At 39.3% G+C, this 19,287-nt stretch overlaps 3 protein-coding genes across 7 annotated transcripts; 1 reads left to right on the forward strand and 2 right to left on the reverse strand.

Annotated features, from left to right (window-relative positions):
- Positions 1-148: 148 nt before the first annotated feature.
- On the forward strand, positions 149-6,877 carry LOC108061704 (prostaglandin E2 receptor EP1 subtype). Its single transcript, XM_017148034.3, has 5 exons — positions 149-636; positions 2,943-3,159; positions 4,349-4,541; positions 4,605-4,960; positions 6,339-6,877. The coding sequence occupies exons 1-5, from the start codon at positions 431-433 to the stop codon at positions 6,603-6,605; spliced, it is 1,239 nt and encodes a 412-aa protein (XP_017003523.1). The 5' UTR covers positions 149-430; the 3' UTR covers positions 6,606-6,877.
- A 717-nt stretch (positions 6,878-7,594) lies between these two features.
- Positions 7,595-15,194, reverse strand: Pep (Protein on ecdysone puffs). 4 transcript variants are annotated; one of them, XM_070214395.1, is made up of 5 exons: positions 15,023-15,189; positions 14,096-14,191; positions 13,290-13,656; positions 10,667-10,896; positions 7,595-9,556 (listed from the first exon to the last, which is right to left on the reverse strand). In XM_070214395.1, the coding sequence occupies exons 2-5, from the start codon at positions 14,101-14,103 to the stop codon at positions 7,999-8,001; spliced, it is 2,163 nt and encodes a 720-aa protein (XP_070070496.1). In that variant the 5' UTR covers positions 14,104-14,191; positions 15,023-15,189; the 3' UTR covers positions 7,595-7,998. The 4 variants fall into 4 exon arrangements, with proteins under 4 accessions (XP_070070496.1, XP_017003521.2, XP_070070497.1 ...); XM_017148032.3 differs by lacking the exon at positions 14,096-14,191 and having other exon boundaries at positions 15,023-15,188; XM_070214397.1 differs by lacking the exon at positions 10,667-10,896 and having other exon boundaries at positions 9,527-9,556; positions 15,023-15,194.
- Positions 15,195-18,001: 2,807 nt separating this feature from the next.
- Positions 18,002-19,173, reverse strand: LOC108061646 (GTP-binding nuclear protein Ran-like). Of its 2 annotated transcripts, none has more exons than XM_070215076.1 (2): positions 18,598-19,173; positions 18,002-18,351 (listed from the first exon to the last, which is right to left on the reverse strand). In XM_070215076.1, the coding sequence occupies exons 1-2, from the start codon at positions 18,685-18,687 to the stop codon at positions 18,031-18,033; spliced, it is 411 nt and encodes a 136-aa protein (XP_070071177.1). In that variant the 5' UTR covers positions 18,688-19,173; the 3' UTR covers positions 18,002-18,030. The 2 variants fall into 2 exon arrangements, with proteins under 2 accessions (XP_070071177.1, XP_070071178.1); XM_070215077.1 differs by having other exon boundaries at positions 18,625-19,172.
- Between the last annotated feature and the right edge of the window lie 114 nt (positions 19,174-19,287).

A 19,287-nucleotide genomic window follows, 5' to 3' on the forward strand; every position in this document is an offset into this window, starting at 1 on the left:
CAGAGCCGAGGCCGAATGTTTGCCAACTGTTGAGCAAGGAACCATGCCCCCTAGAAAACCCCACTGCGGTCCGATCTGCCCAACCACCCACTTACATATATAGCTCGGAGCTATGGGCAGCAGCCGACGAGTGCGCGCTCGTCGAGCAAGTCATTCTAAATCGACGCCTTGCTGGCTGCAGACGCACTCCTCGGATCGAATCGCCATCGAATTGGTCGGTTAATCAAGTGTCGCTCGCTCTAATCATTAATTAAGTGTCTTAGGAAAATAATTCCAATTTGGCTATCGAAACGGGTTTCCATCTGTTGCATGTGCAAGCGACTATGTTTTTGCGGCAGGCTCATTTGTGAAAAGAAAAATCGTTTGCGGTCAGCTTAGATTTTCACCTGAATTGCAATTGAGCTCCAATTATCACAATCATACCGGCAACATGGAATCCACAACACCTGTGCTGGAGCTGCTGCTGCTGGAGAGTTCAACCACTGCGGCCACTCCAAAAGCCCTCTATGCGAACAAAAAGAATTTGATCATCGGTGTCATTGTCATGGTTCTAGGAGTTTTTGGCAATTCCCTGGCCCTCTTTATTTTGGCGCGCAAAAAACTCAACAAAAACAGCAAATACACGCTCATGTTGCGGTAAGTGCATAAAAACAAACATAAAAAAATTGTACATATGTTTGAAATATTTGTTATTGATTTGGCAATTAAAAAGACAATTTTAAAAATTTCCCAAAAGCTGCTAAAAATATTTTAAGCAAACCAATTTTATGTCATTTAAATGGATGAACAAATAATTTACAAATTTAAAATATTTGAGATTTTAGCAAAAAAAATAAAAACAGAAAAATTTATGTTTAGGAAAAACTCATTTTTTAAAATCTAAAATGACTAACAAAGTGTAGAAATTTTAGCATATTTTCTTTAAGTGCAGCTACTCATTTTATGCACATAATGTTTGTGACTGTTTGCGGCCAGTTCATGGCTATGTAAGTTTATTCAACCTGCTCTCAACTGCGGCCACTATATAGTGTTCGATTGATTATATGCCTATGCGGGCCTGATTTGCATACTATGAACTGTTTTGTTTGGCCGGGGCTTTGTTTTTGAATATCTTATCAAATGGCGGAATTAGTTCGTTGGCCATGTGTTTTGGTAGTGAGATTTTGCCATATACCAGTCTGTTTCGGACAATCTTATCGGCGACATGGGAATGCAGCAATTGCGAATGCATTAAAAGCTTAATGGTGTAACTGAAGACAGAGATCAGAGCTTGCCATATTGGCATATGTGCATATACTTATGTAGGAATTGCAATCTGAAATTAAGAAGGTGAGAATTTATTATGTTTTTATTGCATTATGCAAAAATGTTGCCATATATTTAAATGTTTTTTTTTTATTTGTTTGCATACTTTATTACTTTAAAAACACAGAGCCAATGCTGTATGTATTTTACAATTTTTTGCATCATGTGTCTACTTCTTAATTACACAACTTATTTTGAGTCATTAAAATTAGACATAAAAAAAACCACAATCCAAAAGGGTATGCAATGATATTAAGTGCAACCTTATCAAGTGATGAAATGTTATGTATGACACACAAGAAATTCTTGTAGTTTATTTGCCAAATATTTGTCACAATTTATACGTCATTTATCAGCATTGGGCCGTTTAGCAGATTCAGTGAGCTTTTTTCCAATTTGCTCCTTTCCCTACATTTTATGCTGAGACGACAGTGCGTATGCGTAATATGCGCAAATTGCTGTCGCCAGCAATTTGAGCCTTCAAGGGAGCAGAAATTAAGGCGAATTCCACTCCAGACATGAGCCTCCTTTAGGAAGAGCCTTTGATCTGTAATTTGATTGATTGAATGAACCCGGTGATTGGCACTTGAGCAGTGTCGATAAATCAGGGTATCCCAAATGGCATCACCCTTATTGCTATTTGCCTCTGAAAGAGAACCGGAATGGTTGGGGAAATGTGTATTTCCCCATTGCAAAAATAAACAATGAGTTTGCTATTACAAGCCAACAACACAATCATGCATTTCTCGTTGCAAATCGAAAATTTAGATATTTTCGCCCTGTAATGAGCTGTTTCGGCGTTTTTGCTTTCAGTGAAACTTTTACAACGCACCATAAATTGAATTTTAGTAGTTTCTGCGCTAAAAACAGGTATAATGGTATACAAGCAAGTAATATAGATGAATAAAGTCATTTCAATGCCCAACGATTAGCCCAGCCTCAATATTCAGAAATGTTCAATCCCACTTTTTATTATATTCCAAGCAGGCGCTTTCATTCATTTCCATTGAAAAAGCCCTGCATCTAAATATATATTTTCATCTCACCCGAAGAAAAATGAGTTTCCTGTCTTAACGGGGCCCCAAAAGTAGTCGGAAAGAAATATACCCAAACGCAATATATTTTGATCTCAATAAAAGGGAAACACTTAATTAAATTGACAGACACATATTTTACCGACTAGGTAATGACTACTTAATTGGTGTATTATTTACAAATAAGATTTCGTTTAATACAAAAAATATATATATATTATTCATTTATTAAAAAAAATATCCATATTATTTTTTGGTTGGTTTTTTGTTTAATTTATTCAATACAATATAAATTACACTTATAAATATGCCGATGTTCGTTTAAAGATCAAGTCACGTCTTAGGCCACCAAAATCAGAAAGTTATACAACCATATGGGGCAGCTTTGAGGTATCTTGATTGAAAGTTTCGCCTTATCAAATTGGCAATTAATTAAAAACACTTTGCTATTACAAATTATCGTTCCTCCATCCTATATTCGTGGTTTATTATTATAGACCCAATGGTTTGTTTGCACATTAGCGTTAATGGAGTGGAACAATTTTATTATCCCATTTACGAACCTTTATGAAATTTATGAATGAAAGTCCCTAACTATTTCAGATGCCTGGCCACTAACAATCTGTTGGCTCTTCTGGGGATGCTAACCACATCACTGCTGAAAATGTACCTTTCGAAGGAGGTCCTTTATTCCTTTATTCGACTGGACTGTGTGGGACTCGTGGTGTGGCGGTTTTTCGGCCTTAGCTCCGGCTGCATCGCGGCAGTCATGGCAGCGGAAAGGTGGATGGCCCTTGCAAGGCCCTTCATTTATCACAAGGTTCGTAACATTATTTAAAAACAAGAAAGGAAGCTACCTTCGGCCAGCCGAAGCTTATATACCCTTGTAGATAAAAGAATACTCACTCGGTGCAGTTCCAGGGATTCCAGATTCAGCGTTTCGATTTATTTCAATTTTGTTTTTAAGTAGTCAAGAATCAAAACGCCTACTTCCTACAAAGTTACAATGAATTTTCTTATATTTGTTTGGGAGCCTTAAGATATAGTGGTCCGATCCGGCTGGCTCCGACATATGTACTACCTGCAATAGAAAGAAGACCTTCGGGAAAGTTTCATCGCGATAGCTTTAAAACTGAGAGACTAGTTCGCAGAGAAACGGACAGACGGACATGGCTAGATAGACTCGGCTATTGGTGCTGATCAAGAATATATATACTTTATGTGGTCGGAAACGTCTCCTTCACTGCGTTGCAAACATCTGACTGAAATTATAATACCCTCTACAAGGGTATAATAATTTTAGCCTATTTTACGTGTAATATATTAGTAACAAAGTAAGTTCAGTACATAAGGAAATATGTGTAGGTTGTAATAATTTTTGATTTTTTCCTGCCATTTGGTCAATCGCTAATGAATCTAACGTGCTAGGTACTTTTGCAAAGATTAATCTTTTAGCTTACAAAGAAAAAAAATGTTCTCTTTTAAGTGCCAAAGAAAACATTTTTCAAAAATACAAATTTCTTTAACTTAATCAGTTGAGCTTTAACTTGATTTTCGTCCTATTTGAAGGAACACAGGATTAAATAAACACCTTGTGTTCTAACAGTTAAATTAACTATATTTTTCGATATTGTTAGGAATTTAGAATTTTACCTTCTTTCAATTCAATTTAAGCGCGTTTTTAATTTTATTAGATTTAGATTTAAAGTAGTTCCACTTTTATGGTGGAAAATGTTAAAGGACTGTCACAGCTTATATTTGAATTAAAAAAGTGAATGTAAAAGGTTTTGAAAAAATCTGAGGCAATGGCAGACCTTTCCCAAATGTATGTATCAAAATAACATGCGATTTTAAAATTCATTTTTTATTTAATATTATTACTAAAGAATAGTTTTTAAATGATATTACTATTTGATATTTTTATAAAACATTAAAAAAAATGTCTTATGATTAAAAAGTCACAAAGCGTACACATCCGTCCATCTAATCGTTATAAATCTCTCCCAAAGCACATCACCTACGAGCTGATCCGCAAAAGCATCAATAGCATACTGATTGTGGCCGTAGTCATCACGTTCCTGCCATTGGTTGGGTTTGGCGCGTACATGGATGAATCGAATCCGGAAAAGCTTAAGTGCATGCGATATCGCGATGCCCAGGGAGTGTGGAACAAGTCGTACGCGGTGCTCTTTATGGTCTTCGGTAATGTCCGATCGATACCAGATACTATATATTGTTACTAATTTGGCGAGAGATCTTTTCTAGGTACCCTCCTATGCATTGTGATCGTGGCCTGCAACCTTTTCGTCGCCCACACTTTGCTCTGCGTCATCGGAAGAACTCGAACGGCCAAGAGGCACATGCACTATGACCTCGTCTCGGGGGATAAGAACAGTGCCATTAGCATCGATCCGGAGAGCAGCAGCGGCACCACTCTCTACCAGACGCAGCTGAGCTCCGGAAGCGGTGGCAGCCATCGCGGTGTCCAACCGACGAGGCAATTCCGGCACAGCGTTAGCGTTACGATGGCGGCCACTGATTCCTCTCCGGTGGAGATCAAGTTCGCCAAGTTGATGGCCTTCCTCAGCATCTCATTCGTCATCTGCTGGATGCCACAGATGGTGAGTCTGAGATAAATATCATGGGTCTTAATATATTCTATCCACATACCAAATTTCATATCATTCGGACTATCATTCGGTTATAAGTAGACATTGGATTATATTGAAAATCATATTTTTAACGACTTGTAAAAATCAAATTTCGATTGAAATTCATTAAATTCGTTAATAATAAGATTAAGCCCATGAAGTTTTTACATATTCGAAGTATCTTGCATATCAAGAACATATCCAACATTATTATTATTATTATTATCTAATGCTTACTTAACTTATAGTTAAACTATAAACTTACAATGGTTTTATTTTAGAGCTAAAGCAGCAAAAGGCCTTAAGCTCGCTTATTGTAGTTTAGTAGTTGTGATTATTATTTTTATTATATTTTACAGATTTTTTTTATATCTTATATAGTATGTTGCAAATATTAATGAAGTGTATAATTTTCTGGGTATTGATTAAATTAGGATTTGACATATCCAACATATTTTAGGACATATTACACTGGTCGACAAAAAAAAAGCCCAAGAATAAAAGCTACCAAACCTGAAAGGATTTTAGCTGTAGATTACTACCTCATACTTGGAAACTTTCCATCACGTCGAAGTTTTGAGAAATCCGTGGTCAAAGTTCCGAATTTTCGATTTTTAGGCACTTTTTGCGGCTTAATAGTAAGAAAACCTTTCGTAGCCCAGAGCCACAATTTAGCGGAAATGGTACCTTGAACCTTTAACTTCAAGAGTGTCCAATCACAAAGCTGGGCGACCTCTACTTCTTTAGCTACAATGGATTTTACAGAAGTACTTTTTGTCACTTTTTTTCATCTATAGTAGCCTGATATTTTTAATGTATTGTATGTATATGGGTCTCAGTTCAACAAGAAAAATATCAGGCTACTATAGATGAAAAAAAGTGACAAAAAGTACTTCTGTAAAATCCATTGTAGCTAAAGAAGTAGAGGTCGCCCAGCTTTGTGATTGGACACTCTTGAAGTTAAAGGTTCAAGGTACCATTTCCGCTAAATTGTGGCTCTGGGCTACGAAAGGTTTTCTTACTATTAAGCCGCAAAAAGTGCCTAACAATCGAAAATTCGGAACTTTGACCACGGATTTCTCAAAACTTCGACGTGATGGAAAGTTTCCAAGTATGAGGTAGTAATCTACAGCTAAAATTCTTTCAGGTTTTGTAGCGTTTATTCTTGGGCCAAGAAAAAGTCCTGATGTTGTCGACCTGTGTTATTAAAGCATGCTTTTTTGTAACTTATAAGATCTTTTATACCAGACGCCAAAAAGAAAAAAAAACATTTCTTATTTATTCAAGTTCTTAATGAAACCGTATTATTTCCTTTAAAATTAAAATATTTATTGTATCCTTTTTTAAGATTGCCATCCCATTGGCCATAGCCCCAGATCGGGTGCCCGCAACGAATAAATTCTTCCTCATCGCCGACGTCTTGACGGCCTTGCACTTTACCTCGGATCCGTATGTCTATGTGCTAAGTCGATCCAAGTCCATCAATTGGTCCTTGTTGGGCTGCATCAAGCGGTGGAGGAGCGGATGGCGTCCGGGTGGACTTCGCCGATCCCAGAGCGACCAGAGCCGTATGCGCACTACGATGACGGAGGCGAATACTCTGGAGTTTAACTGACTCCGACCGATCCTCATATTGCACCCAAGTACTTAGTCCCATGTCCCGGCTCAATGGGATCTCACTCAACTATCGTTTACGCCTCTTAAAAAAAAAGTCTCTAAGGAGTAGCGCCTCGTAGTTTCGTAAGCTGTAAATAATATACTCTACTTTGTATCACACCATATCAAGGCTTTCCTTATATGTATGCTCAGCGCACATAATCTCAGAATCGATAGGCGATTTGTGGAATAAAATATACCGCTTATGTGTGAATGTATAGTATCCAAGAATATATATATTTTGATTTAAGGGGTTCCGGAATTGGATTCATTTGGAAAAATATTTTTTCGGTCGTTACGGAATATTGTGGACGTAGCACTTTGATGAACTGAACAGGAACCTCTAGAATTTGCATGAGAAATGTTCTAGCTATTATAGTTTCATCCTGATCAAGAATTAATATACTATAGTGGAAAACCCTTCCACATTCAAAAAATTATTCGCCCTGAATTATAGAAATTTGCGTCACTGGCGATTTTATTCTTAAAATAATAAACATTTTCTACTGGTAAAAAAATGTTCTTCAAATTAATCAAAATTTATTAAATATAAGAAATTTTCCTGAAATATAGAAAAAATTGCCAGTGAAGCAAATTTCTAAAATTCAGGGCGAATAATGTTTTGAGTGCACCTCCCAAAGGGACTAATACAATGTAGCCTTTTTACTTTAAAAAAAGAAGGGTATAGTATGTGCCAGGAAATGTTAAGATTCTATACGAACTTTCAAAAATGAAAACATTGTACAGCTGAGAAAGTACATCCTTCATTAGGCCAAACCATCTATCAAATGGCAATCCGACAGGAATGTAAATGTACATATCTTTATTTTCCCCGACTAATTACATTCCCAATCCGTGCAGCCTCCGGAATTCGGCTACTGCACATCATTGCCCAACAGACCGAAAGCTAATTTCCATTTCCCTCGACCAAAACAAACAGGAATCGCATTTGTTTTACAACTACTTTTGTTTCTTTGTTTATTTTAAAATTTTTATGATTACATAAGTTGAATGGTTGGTTGGCTGGTATGGTATGCAGTGTTGGTAGGGGGAATTGCGTATAGTTCAAATTTAAATCGATTCAATCAAGTTGTTTGTATTCTCCCTCGTCACAGTATATCAAGAAGTTCCGTCTTCAGTTACACAATGTATTCAACTGTTGCCTGTCGTCTTCTTCTCAGTTTCCTCTCATTCAGTTTTTATGCAAATTGGGATGCAAATGTCAAATTGCGGGAAGAGATCGATTTGATCTGTTCATCATCCTCCTCCTGGGCGTGAATGTATATATTTGTTTCTTGTGTAGAGTTTAAGTTTATGTGTTATATTAAATTACGAATTCCTCCGACGTCTACTTAATAGCGGTTGTAGCGACCACGGGCGCGTTGGCGCTGCGGAGTGGCCTTGGGTCCGGCGGCAGCGCGAGCGGGAGTTGCCTTCTTGGCCGGCGATGGCGATGCATCCGGCGTCGCCGCCGCTGCAGCAGCGGGCGTTGCAGCAGCAGCCGGAGCAGCTGCCTTGGCCGGAGTCTTGGCTGGGGTCTTGGCAACGGGAGCCGCTGCTTCAACGGGAGCCGCCGCCTTGGCTGGAGATGGCTCCGGTTCGGGCTCCGGCTCAGCCTCCTGCTCCTGCTCATCCTGGGCCTCCATCTCCTCCTCCCCGTTATCCTGGCCGGCGCCGCCTTCTTCGCCCTCACCCTCGCCCTCGACCTCCTCGTCGCCCTCGCCCTCTCCCTCGGCATTGTCCTCCACCATCTCGACATCGTCGTCATCGCCGGTGGCCTCCGATGGATCGTACAGCTCACCCTCGGCTCCCTCGGTGGCTTCCTCGGCGGCGCCCTCGGTGGCCGGAGCCTCTGACTCCTCCACCTTGCGCTTCTTGCGCTCATTCTCCTCCAGCGCGGCAGCAGCACGCTTCTGGGCGATCTTGGTGTCGCTCGACTTCTCGTTGATGAACTTCAAGAAGTTGCGGTGATGGGTGGCCGTGCGCGAGTGAATCTCGGCGGTCACTTCGGTGTCGAAGAACTTCGAGCACACCGAGCACTCGTAGCACTCTAGCTTGGAGATCAGGCCGGGACCGACGGCACGCTGCCAGTTGTACTTGGGCAGGCGGGTGTCCACCTCGCTGGGAATCTCGTCGCCGTCGGTGAAGTCAAGGATGCAGTCCTCGGGATCCACGGGCAGGGCCACCTCCTCCTCCTCCTGGCTCTCGTTGAGCTCCTCGCCCTCCTTGGTCTCGTCGGCGTTTTCCTCGCCCTCCTTGGCCTCATCGCCCTCGGCTTCATCGCCCTCCGCGGCCTCACCATCGCCGGCTCCCTCCTTCTTGCCCTCGCCATCGGCGGCCGCGTCGCCCTCCTTCTTGGCCGGCTTCTTCTTGCGCTTCTGGGGCAGACGAAGATCGCGGGTCTCCTCCTCCTCGGTGCTGATGGGCAGGGTCTGGCGCTTGCGCTCTCCCACCTTCGTGTTGCTCTCGGCGGCCTTCTTCAGATGCTCGGCGGACAGCAAATGTGTGTCGTAGTCGATGCGAGTGGCGAACTCCTTGTTGCACTCAATGCACTTGGGATGCAGGAACTTCTTCAGCTGCAAATGCCCCTCCGACTTGCGATGGGTCGAGATGTGACCGTGGAAGTTCAAGTCGCACATGGTGCAGTAGTCCAACTGGCGCTGCTTGCTCTTGCCCATGCGCTTCAAACGGTCGAACTCGATGGATTTAAGCTGCTCGGCGATCTTGGCCTCCTGGCGGATCATGTTGGCCTTGAGGCGATAGCTCTCCTCGATACCCTCGCGCATCATCAGATGGGTGCGTCCCTTGATGTGGTTCTCAAACGAGTTGGCGTCCCACATGTGCTTCTTGCACAGATGACAGTAGAACATGTCGTTCGGCACACTAGCGTAGGGCGACTCCTTGGTGGGGCTATAGAGTTCGATCAGAGATCATTGGTTTTTTTTTTGGGGAAGGAATAAAGAAAGGTAAATTCATTAGTTGTGAAATATATAAGGTGTATAGACGGGGAGGCGTCTGGTCTGGCTCTAGGGAAGAGAATACAATATTAGAGGTAGGTAGAGAATGATTCTCGCTGCAATTTATACTTATGATACGTACATTACAGGTGGCGATAGGTGAGTCATACAATAGTTAATATCTTTAGCTATGTTTTTGATGCGTTTTGAAAGTGAATATGAATGATTTGCCAAAAAGGAATATGCCATAAATTTAACGAGTGACAAAAGTTGTCGCGTATTAGTCTCAACTATTTAAGCAATTTATTTAAAATGTTATTACAAAGAAATTTCAAAATATTTACAGCATATTTCTTTTTGTACTTATATCTTAAAATCATGATTATAGTTTCTTTAGGTTATTTAAAATATGAGTTGATGATATATTTAGAAATTAAAAAGGAGAGATAATTAAAAAAATTTTTAAAGCTCCACATAATTATTGCGGAGATATTAAATTCATCGAGAATTCAATTTTTCCAGATGAACATTAGTTAATTATCATAAAACTCCATTGCTTCTCTCCTTTTTAACTTAAAAAACTTCAAAAATAAACTTAGATTGTACACAAAACGCAAAATAGTAAAGCCCAATCTTACATATTAAAATCTATTTTTTTTGAAATAAATATATATTTAAAAAAAAATTGTATAGATTTGGGTAATATTTACAACTATAGATTTTCGATTCCCTACCCAAATGGGCGTGGCCCGCCCACATTAACCACATACACACAGAAATATAAACAGCATCAAAAAAGGTAATATCCCTAATGAAGGACTAATTCTAATTAAATATACTTTTTAGAGATGTATGAGGAAACGCAATTAGAGAATTTGAATGCCTAAGTACTTAAGTAGTAAAACGGTTTATATAATATATTTGCGCTGCTGAGTTCGTTTTTTTTGTTTTGGTTTTGGTTTTAGTGAAAGAAATCAATCCTTTCGATTGGTGGGCAGCAAAAAAATGTATTCTTTTTGTTGTGGTTTTTGGTTTTTTTTGGAAAAGTTGTAGTAAGTCTTACCTCTCGATTTTCTTTTCGCCAGGAGTGGGTTCCTTCTTTTTATTTTGGTTGGCATTTTTAGCCAAAAGTTTCTTGGCACGATCAAAAGCATTTTGCTTGCGAATACCGCCGCCGCCCTGCTTTTGCGGGGGCTTGGGTCCACTACCAGTGGCGCCACGATTTTGGAAGCCACCTCCCTGGCCACGACGGTTATTGAGACGATTGCCGGCACCGCCGCCGCGACTGACCATCTATATATTGTTTAGTTTATCATTTAGGATTAACAATAACATTTTATCACAATTCCGAATGCACGAATGCACACATGGGGCATATATGTGAATTGATTTCGTTTTGATTTACAAACAGAGACAATATTCATAGAGCATATTTCCGAAAGATCAGAGACAATATGGCGCGGTTGGCCATTTACAATGTTTTTGTGGGGGGCGGAGCAATCAAATTGAACAGATAATTGATAATTGCGGGTATAGGATAAATCGTTACAGAGATGTTTGATATATAGTTAAATATATATAAATGTAGTGGCACATAGAGCACATGGGTATATATTTTGGTCATTTCGGTCAGATCGACGGGGCAGTTGCGGCGGCCAATCAGTCGACGGGGATAGTTGAATATATATTGCATATATATATTTATTCGTTGGCGTGTGGCGGCGGGTGGCATTTGAAAATGGAAATCGGATTTTGATTTTTGATTTTTGAGTTTCAGAGGCAGGAACGTCGAAGAAGAATTGGCGATGAATTTGCATTAGACATTAGATATTAATAGGTATTACATATTTTGCATGGTTTTTTTTTTTGGATGTAATTATGTTGCACCATCAAGCAGTACCAGTACCAGATCGGATCAGTTTCGGTTTCAGAGCAGAGCAGATTAGAAGATTGCAATGCGATCAATATATCAATCGATCGAGCAATCGGTCAATCAATCAGTGGCGTCGCACGGGAAGCATCATATAGTATAGAGTATCGCATCGTTGGTGGAGATTCGCATATTGGCCACATTGTGTGTGCATCGCGCGTGTGTGTGTGTTGAGTGTGTGCGCGTTGCATTTTATATTTTTCAATTTTATTTTGTTTTTCGAAAATATTGTTGGCCGTCAATGGAATTCATTTTTTGGTTGGGAAATTGATTTTCGTCGATTGCAATAGAAATAGCAATTGCAAATGGGAAAAGGCAACATCAACGGCAACAACAACACGCAACAGCAGCAACGACAACAGCAACAGCAACAACAACAACGACAACGACAGCAGCAACAACAACAATAACAGCAGGTATATATGCCGGAGCAGCAACAACAATATGGAATGCATCATTCGAAATATGCAAGACGATGCGTTTTCGATATTCGATATTTGAGGTGTATTGAAAAGCATCGAATTTTTGAGTTTGGCATTTTTGTTTTTGGTTTTGGAAGAGAGAATAAAAATAGATAATGGATAAATTAGAAAAGCGTTGTGGCAAATAGAGTCCAGCCAAGAAATGTTTGGTTGACTTGGCAATGGATTTTCGGATAATAATCGAATTATAAATATGGTAAAAAGGTAATTAAATGCTTAAGTACATCTAGTAAGAGAATTATTGCATATAAATTACTTATGATTCAATCTTGACATATAGAGATCATCATCATACTCTTTTCATCGTTAAGTGGAACAAGTGTTGGCGGTACATGTTTTTATAGGTACATTTCGTTATCAATGCGTGTGTATTATATAAATTTCGTTTCTTTTTTTCTGTTTAATAATCAGGTTCTTTTTCGTTTTGTGCAGTTTCTACAGAACTAAAAAAGTATTGCATTTTAAATGGAATAAATGCGTTTTTATAATGAAAACCTTCGTCTACCACATCCATCCTCCTCTTACAACCCTGACTACACTGCACAAAGTTCTCATTATATTTTTACAATATTCTTTTTGGCTAATTTGTGTCTTTTCTGTTGTTGGTTTTTAGTAAACTACAAGCTACGATTAGATTTTGGATCTTTGTAGTTTATCACTTAAAGGAAAAGCATTAGCTACGTTTGGCAATATAACAATCTAACTAAAGGTAAATAAACACAAAATAAACGGTTCTGTTGTGGAGTGCGAGTTATAGGCATTTTATAAATACATTGATTTATTGAAACTAGTGATTTGGAATGTTGTCTAATATAATTTTATGAAACGGACAGACACTTTGTTATACTTTAGGCCTAATACTCACTTCAATCGAAAAGCCTACGAAATGAAAATCTCCATACAAAGTTTTGATCACGAAATTTTCGGCCTGCCATTTTTGTATAGAAATTTTCGTTTCGTTGCCTTTTTGATTGAAGTGAGTACTAGGCTTTAAAATACAAATACGGATTATTTTGACATAGGAAAAATAGGTAATTCACAAATATTTTCAAGCTTACTCTTCTCTTAAAATATTTCTATCCTATGAGTTAAGAATTATACAATTTAATCAAAGGAACTTTCGTTTTTCTATCTATATATTTACATCTCCACCACAGAAGTCCGATTCGCACTACACGAACCGTGAAATAATAATAACATAGATAAATATAACAATTCATTCGGTTGGCATTGTCAACTTATTTGGTGGGGGAAAATTGAACTTTTGTACATACCGGGCCGCCGCGTTGATTGCGATTTCCCATGCCTCCGCCGCCGCGGGGCAAATCGAGAAGCGATGGTGGATTCTGGTTCCTGAACAGGTTGTTCAGCAGATTATTGGCCAAGTTGATGGCCTGGGCGTTCATCTGACCGCCGCCCTGGCGCATGTTGTTGCCGAATTGTCCGCCACCGGGATTCTGCGATTCCCAAGGCGACATGTTCATGCCGCCCATTCGGTTGGTGCCCATGGGTCCGCCATAGTTGTTGTTGCCGCCTCCGAAGTTGCGATTGCGGTTCTGGTTGCCACGGAATGCCATGTTGCCGTTGACCTTTGGGTTATTGTTTCCTAAGCGATTCTGAGGATTTCCGTTGACCTTTACGCTGCAAAAAGATTGGAGAAACTCATCAGTAAGACTTTCCGATTTATGGTTATATGGGGGAAATGTTGATCAATAAATTTATACTTTTCCAGGTCTTTATGAAATATTTTCATTTTACTTTTTTTCGTACAAAAATGTTAATAGGGATATTTAAAAATGTGTACCTGAGGGCTAGTACAAAACAAAAAGTCGTTGTATCATATGAAGTTTTTTGTTTTGGACAACTTTTTGTTGGGTTTAGTACTAGCACTAAATAGTAAAATACAAACTTTTTTAAAATGAAAATTTAAAATATATCATAAGATTTTCTGTACTTTATCAAACATTTCTTGAACATTCTAAGAGTTTCCTGGAAAAATACAATTTTACAAAGGAATACAAGTCTGGGAACATGAGATACATAAATAATTTGGGATTTTCGGGGTTGATGTGCAGCATACCTGACCATAATTTTGATGGGTTTTGGTTTTGAGGGAGAGTTTATGGGATGTGTAATGTAGGATTTGTATTTAAGCGAGCAAATTACTTAAAACAAGCTGAAAGTAAAACGGCACAAACAAAGAACGAAACAAATGTTGAGATGCAAGCGGGAATATTAATTTCTTTTGGTTAGTAAGCCCTGATCATGGTTTTCTTTTCTGCGGGTAGTTCTTGAACCCCCTAAAACACCGGAATACAACCCAGCGTGCGTATACACACACCAACAGCCCGACAAACAAAGAATGAAAAGAGACGGGGAAATGAAAAGGAAATGGGAACAATTTTGGCGCTACAGTCAGCAGGTTACATTAATAACTATTAAAACTGGTTTGTGCGACACCAACACATCAATGCCCTTGCTTTTGGCCAGGTAAAAAGAGGTAAAAACCCTGGAATGGGTTCTCAGAGTGGAAAAAAGATGGCGGCCCAGACAGTGCGTGTGTATAAGTAATTGATTCAGTCGGAAAGCCGGCCGGCCATGTGGGTGCGAGAGAGAGGGCGACAGAGATAAATACAGAAAATAATGATGAAGCCCCATTTCCCCAGCGATAAAATCATGTTTTTGCACCAATAAATTGAGCTAAATTGTAGTAAACCTCGGCAAATAGCCCCACTATAATTCCAGACCCCCAATCGAATCACATCACGACAAAAAAAACACTCAAGGCCCTCGTAAAAAAGCAATTACCCGATTATCTCATTACTTTATCCACAAATACATGCAAGGCGGCCCAGGAAAATCAATAATTACTATTTTCAGATGCCCGGGGATCGAAAGAAAAACTTGCCCCCAGATACACACACACACAATTTTCGTTAGTCCCTCACCAGCACACAAGCAAAGCACAAAGGAACTACGCAAACGGCAAATATATTGGCAAACTTACGAATTGCAACGGCGATTTGTCAATTACTCAGCTATTGCACTATAGTTTTCCTCACTTCAGCAAGATGGCCGCCTGCGTGGAAAAGTTCGCTACCTGAAAACTTCGCACCGACCCGAACGACGAAAAAAATTGAATGATTGAAAAGATTGAATACTTGTCACGACTCAGGGTTGCCAGATGGGCATTTTGCTTTCCCCTAAAAAATCCCACGCGATTTCGGGCAACGTGTCAAAACGTAAGTGTCACTTACGTGCTACGTAAGTGTCATGTATACGTAAGTGTCAGTTATGTATGTTGATGAAACGAAAAAAATCTAATGACGTATGCGTTGACTAGGGTGTTAGAGCTGCAAAAAATCGATGTAACCATCGATAGTATCGATGGTTGCCCGCCGACTATCACGATAGTTTTAAAAAACCATCAATTCGGTGGAATTCTTTATGAGGGTACTCCCGGAACTGTTGAATTTTGGTCAGCTTTTAATCAGCGGTTCCATACAAAGTCAACTTTCAGAAATTTCAGCAATTCAACAGCCTCGGGGCTGTTGAAAATGTTGTTGAATTGCTGAAAAGCAAGAGTTGTCACCTTTTTTTAAAAGTCGTGGCCACTCTGTAACATTTTAGTATCACCAGTACGCATTATTTATTTAAAATCAGCTTAGGAAGCATATTTGTGGTTCTTTTTACCTTGGTAACGATTTTAGGCAGTAACTAGCAATAGTAAATCAAATTTGACATGCTTTAAGTTCCGCTGTTTGAAAATTCAACAGGAACCATTTTGGGTCGTTCCCTTAATTGCTGAAATTTTCTGTTGAATTTTTAACAAATTCAGCAATTTAACAGTTTAGGGAATACCCTGTATAATTGACCAGCCATTTTTGATTTTTATAAAAAAAAATATTTTTTTTAGATTGCGCGCGCACTGTTTCTTACTTTTACGTCATTGAAATTTATCGCAAGAGTTCAGCAGACAAAATGGATCACTGATTACTGATCCATATGTCACACATAATATAATATATATATATTATAATATTATGTATGGATACGTATTAAAAAGATCTCATTAAAAAATGGATATTTTCCATAATTGCTTTAATTTCATAAAATAATTTTCTAAAAGACCCCTACTGTTTATGTATGAGCGATACTATCGCGATAGTATCGAGGTTAACTCCGCAAACTATCAAAACTATCGATGCGGGTACCTTCGATGTTTTTGCAGCTCTAAGATAATAGTCTAGTCACACTATGTGGGGTAACCTATCGAGTAATCCAATAACCCGATTACTCAAAAAAACAAGAGTTTGGTGTTTGTGTTGTTTATTTGACAAGGGATGGACCTTCCCCGATAGGAAATGAATACAAAATATATCGAAAAATACAAAAAATACTCCAAAGACCCTAAAAGTACCTCACTTTTGCTCACATCTAGTTGCCTATACTCAGCCTATGTAAAAAAAACAGGGTTATGTCAATAACCTCATAACTCCATAACTCCACCCCAGTGTAAATAGACCATTAGCTGTCGATAACTTTGTAGAGGTGCAGATTTTCCATCGATGTTTTTGTACGCTTTGGATACAAAGGTGGTTGGTTTTTGTCTCCACTGTGTTTAGGTTTAGCCGGGGTCAAAGCCAAAAGCCTAGTATTCAGTTCGGCTAATAGCCTATTGACACTAGGGTGGGACTATTGACATAACCCTGTTTTTATACCCGTTACTCGTAGAGTAAAAGGGTGTATTGTATTCGTGCAAAAGTATGTAACAGCTAAAAGTAAGCATTTCCGACCCTATAAAGTATATATATTCTTGATCAGGATCACTAGCCGAGTCGATCTAGCCATGTCCGTCTGTCCGTCTGTCCGTCTGTCTGTCTGTCCGTATGAACTTTGGGATCTCGGAAACTATAAAAGCTAGAAGATTGACATTTTGCATGCAAATTCTGTGGGTTCCTACGCAGCGCAAGTTTGTTTCAAAAGGGTGCCACGCCCCCTCTAACGCCCACAATCGCAGATATACGATTTTAAAAATTTCAATCTTTCGGAAAAGTAAAAATGCAGTTTTATGGTGTTTATTTTTTAAATCGGACCATTCGTTAAAAAGTTACCGCGGATCAAAGTTTTTATCCCCAACTCCTTCGCACTCCCTTTAGCTGAGTAGCAATTACCTTTCTGAGTCGGGGCACCCGACTATGGCGTTCTCTCTTGTTTTTTTTACATAGGCTGTGTACGAAAATGGATTCTTTAGTATCCCACTCGATTTTTAGAACATTTTTACCTTATCTATCAATCCTTTCTATAGACTTAAGGACTCGGAGAGTTAACCTTCAAAATACATCAATTTTTTCTAACTGCAAAAAAAAGAGTTGGCACATTGCAGGGCCTTTTGAAAGGCTGATGTTTGAATATCCTTGCAAATGTCCTTCCTATCCTAAACTTCGATCTGTGCTGATAAAATGTAAGGGTTGACACAATCCCTTTTCTTGATCCTTTCGCTTATCTGGTCTCTTAAGCCCAGAGGTCGGGCTGTGTGCCTTGCATTTTGGCACAGTTAAAACGCCGTAAAGGGATCGGAATGGTAAAAACCACTTCTGGGCACATAGTTCCCTATATTAGCATATGATTGACCCTGATCCTGACATTTAAAAATGATTTTTTCCTCAGTTATGATTATTGGCATTTTACATTTTTATACCCTTGTAGAGGGTATTATAATTTCAGTCAGATGTTTGCAACGCAGTGAAGGAGACGTTTCCGACCACATAGAGTATATATATTCTTGATCCAGCACCAATAGACGAGTCTATTTAGCCATGTCCGTCTGTCCGTCTGTCCGTTTCTATGCAAACTAGTCTCTCAGTTTTAAAGCTATCGCAATGAAACTTTTACATATGTCGGAGCGAGCCGGATCGGACCACTATATCTTAAGGCTCCCATGGGAATAGTTAAACATATAAAAGAAAATTCATTGTTACTTTGTAGGAAGTAGGCGTTTTAATTCTTGACTACTTAAAAACAAAATTCAAAAATAGAAACGCTGAATCTGGAATCCCTGGAACTGCACCGAGTGAGCATTACTTTATCTGCAAGGGTATATAAGCTTCGGCTTGTTTTAACTAGACTATCGTCCTCGTCGGGCAGGGCGGTCGCCTGAGCCTCCTGAAAGTCCCGGTCGATTTGCGCCTGCCAATCCTTGTCCATCCTGACCTCGGGCGGCAGCAGGGCTGGCATGGCAACGAACTCCAGGTTGGGGTCACCAATCAGCTTGCGCGCCATCCAAAGGAATGGTTTCTCGAAGTTGTAGTTCGATTCGGCAGAAATGTCGTAATACTGTAGAGGAAGATGTGGTCATTTCAATATTGCAATCACGAAAATAGATAAAAATGCATTGGAACTACTCCGCGAGTTTTCAGTTAACAAAAAAAAATCTACCACTTCGTACACCCAAAAAAAAAAACTTGGTAAAATCAACTGTAATAATTGTCAAATAGGCCCAAAGCAGCAAAATTGTCAATTCTACTAAGTAAATAGTTATTCCACAACAACAAAATACAAACAATTAGCAAGGACACACACCCAAAGCAAAAACCAAATACACGTAACTATTTTAATAGTTACGTAACCATCTTTGTTGGTCCTTCTCCTGGCCGGCGGTGTCCCAAACATTATATCGAATGGCCCCTCGATTGGTGTGGAAAGTCAGCGGATGCATCTACACGCCCAGCGTAGCCACGTAACTCTTCGCAAACTCCCCGGTCATGTGGCGATTTACGAAAGTTGTCTTTCCGGTACCGCCATCGCCGACGAGCACGCACTTGAATGTGGGAATTTCCTGAACGTTATAAGCCATCCTGCTAAGCACTACTAACTTTTTCACTCGAGGACTATTGGACTTCTGTATTGGACGATGAAATTTACAAATTTCTTTAACGTTTCTCGGAGACAGTTTGGGAAAGCGAATGTGGTGGTCGAGCGTTAGAGTAAAATTCACAATTTTTTTGTCGCAGGACTTCACTATATTTCGAAAACAGTTTAGGAAAGCGAATGTATCGAGCCTTAGAGGTTGAGATGAGGAGCAAGAATGAAATTTTACAAACAAAACTTAACTTAAGTGTTGGAAATGAGAAGCAAAGCCTACTATGTTAAGCAATGTTTTAAAATTAATATTTGAAAATACATATAAACGGGTTGGGTTTATGTGTCTATATTTTGACCAACTGATCCTTTAATGTTGTTGTATAGCTTAATCGGAAAAAATTATTTTGT

Source organism: Drosophila takahashii, chromosome 3L (genome assembly GCF_030179915.1).
Source record: "Drosophila takahashii strain IR98-3 E-12201 chromosome 3L, DtakHiC1v2, whole genome shotgun sequence".
In the NCBI taxonomy this organism is placed as follows: domain Eukaryota; kingdom Metazoa; phylum Arthropoda; class Insecta; order Diptera; family Drosophilidae; genus Drosophila; species Drosophila takahashii.

Excerpts from the sequence above, each read along its gene's own strand:
- LOC108061704 (XM_017148034.3), top strand. The coding sequence starts at position 431 with ATGGAATCCACAACACCTGTGCTGGAGCTGCTGCTGCTGGAGAGTTCA. Across the intron at positions 3,160-4,348 it reads GGCCCTTCATTTATCACAAG|CACATCACCTACGAGCTGAT; the intron begins GTTCGTAACATT and ends TCTCTCCCAAAG. Across the intron at positions 4,542-4,604 it reads GGTGCTCTTTATGGTCTTCG|GTACCCTCCTATGCATTGTG; the intron begins GTAATGTCCGAT and ends GATCTTTTCTAG.
- Pep (XM_070214395.1), bottom strand. Across the intron at positions 10,897-13,289 it reads GCAATCAACGCGGCGGCCCG|ATGGTCAGTCGCGGCGGCGG; the intron begins GTATGTACAAAA and ends AACAATATATAG. Across the intron at positions 9,557-10,666 it reads GGCGAAAAGAAAATCGAGAG|CCCCACCAAGGAGTCGCCCT; the intron begins GTAAGACTTACT and ends CGAACTCTATAG.
- LOC108061646 (XM_070215076.1), bottom strand. The coding sequence starts at position 18,687 with ATGTTTGGGACACCGCCGGCCAGGAGAAGGACCAACAAAGATGGTTAC. Across the intron at positions 18,352-18,597 it reads GTATTTGGTTTTTGCTTTGG|TATTACGACATTTCTGCCGA; the intron begins GTGTGTGTCCTT and ends CTTCCTCTACAG.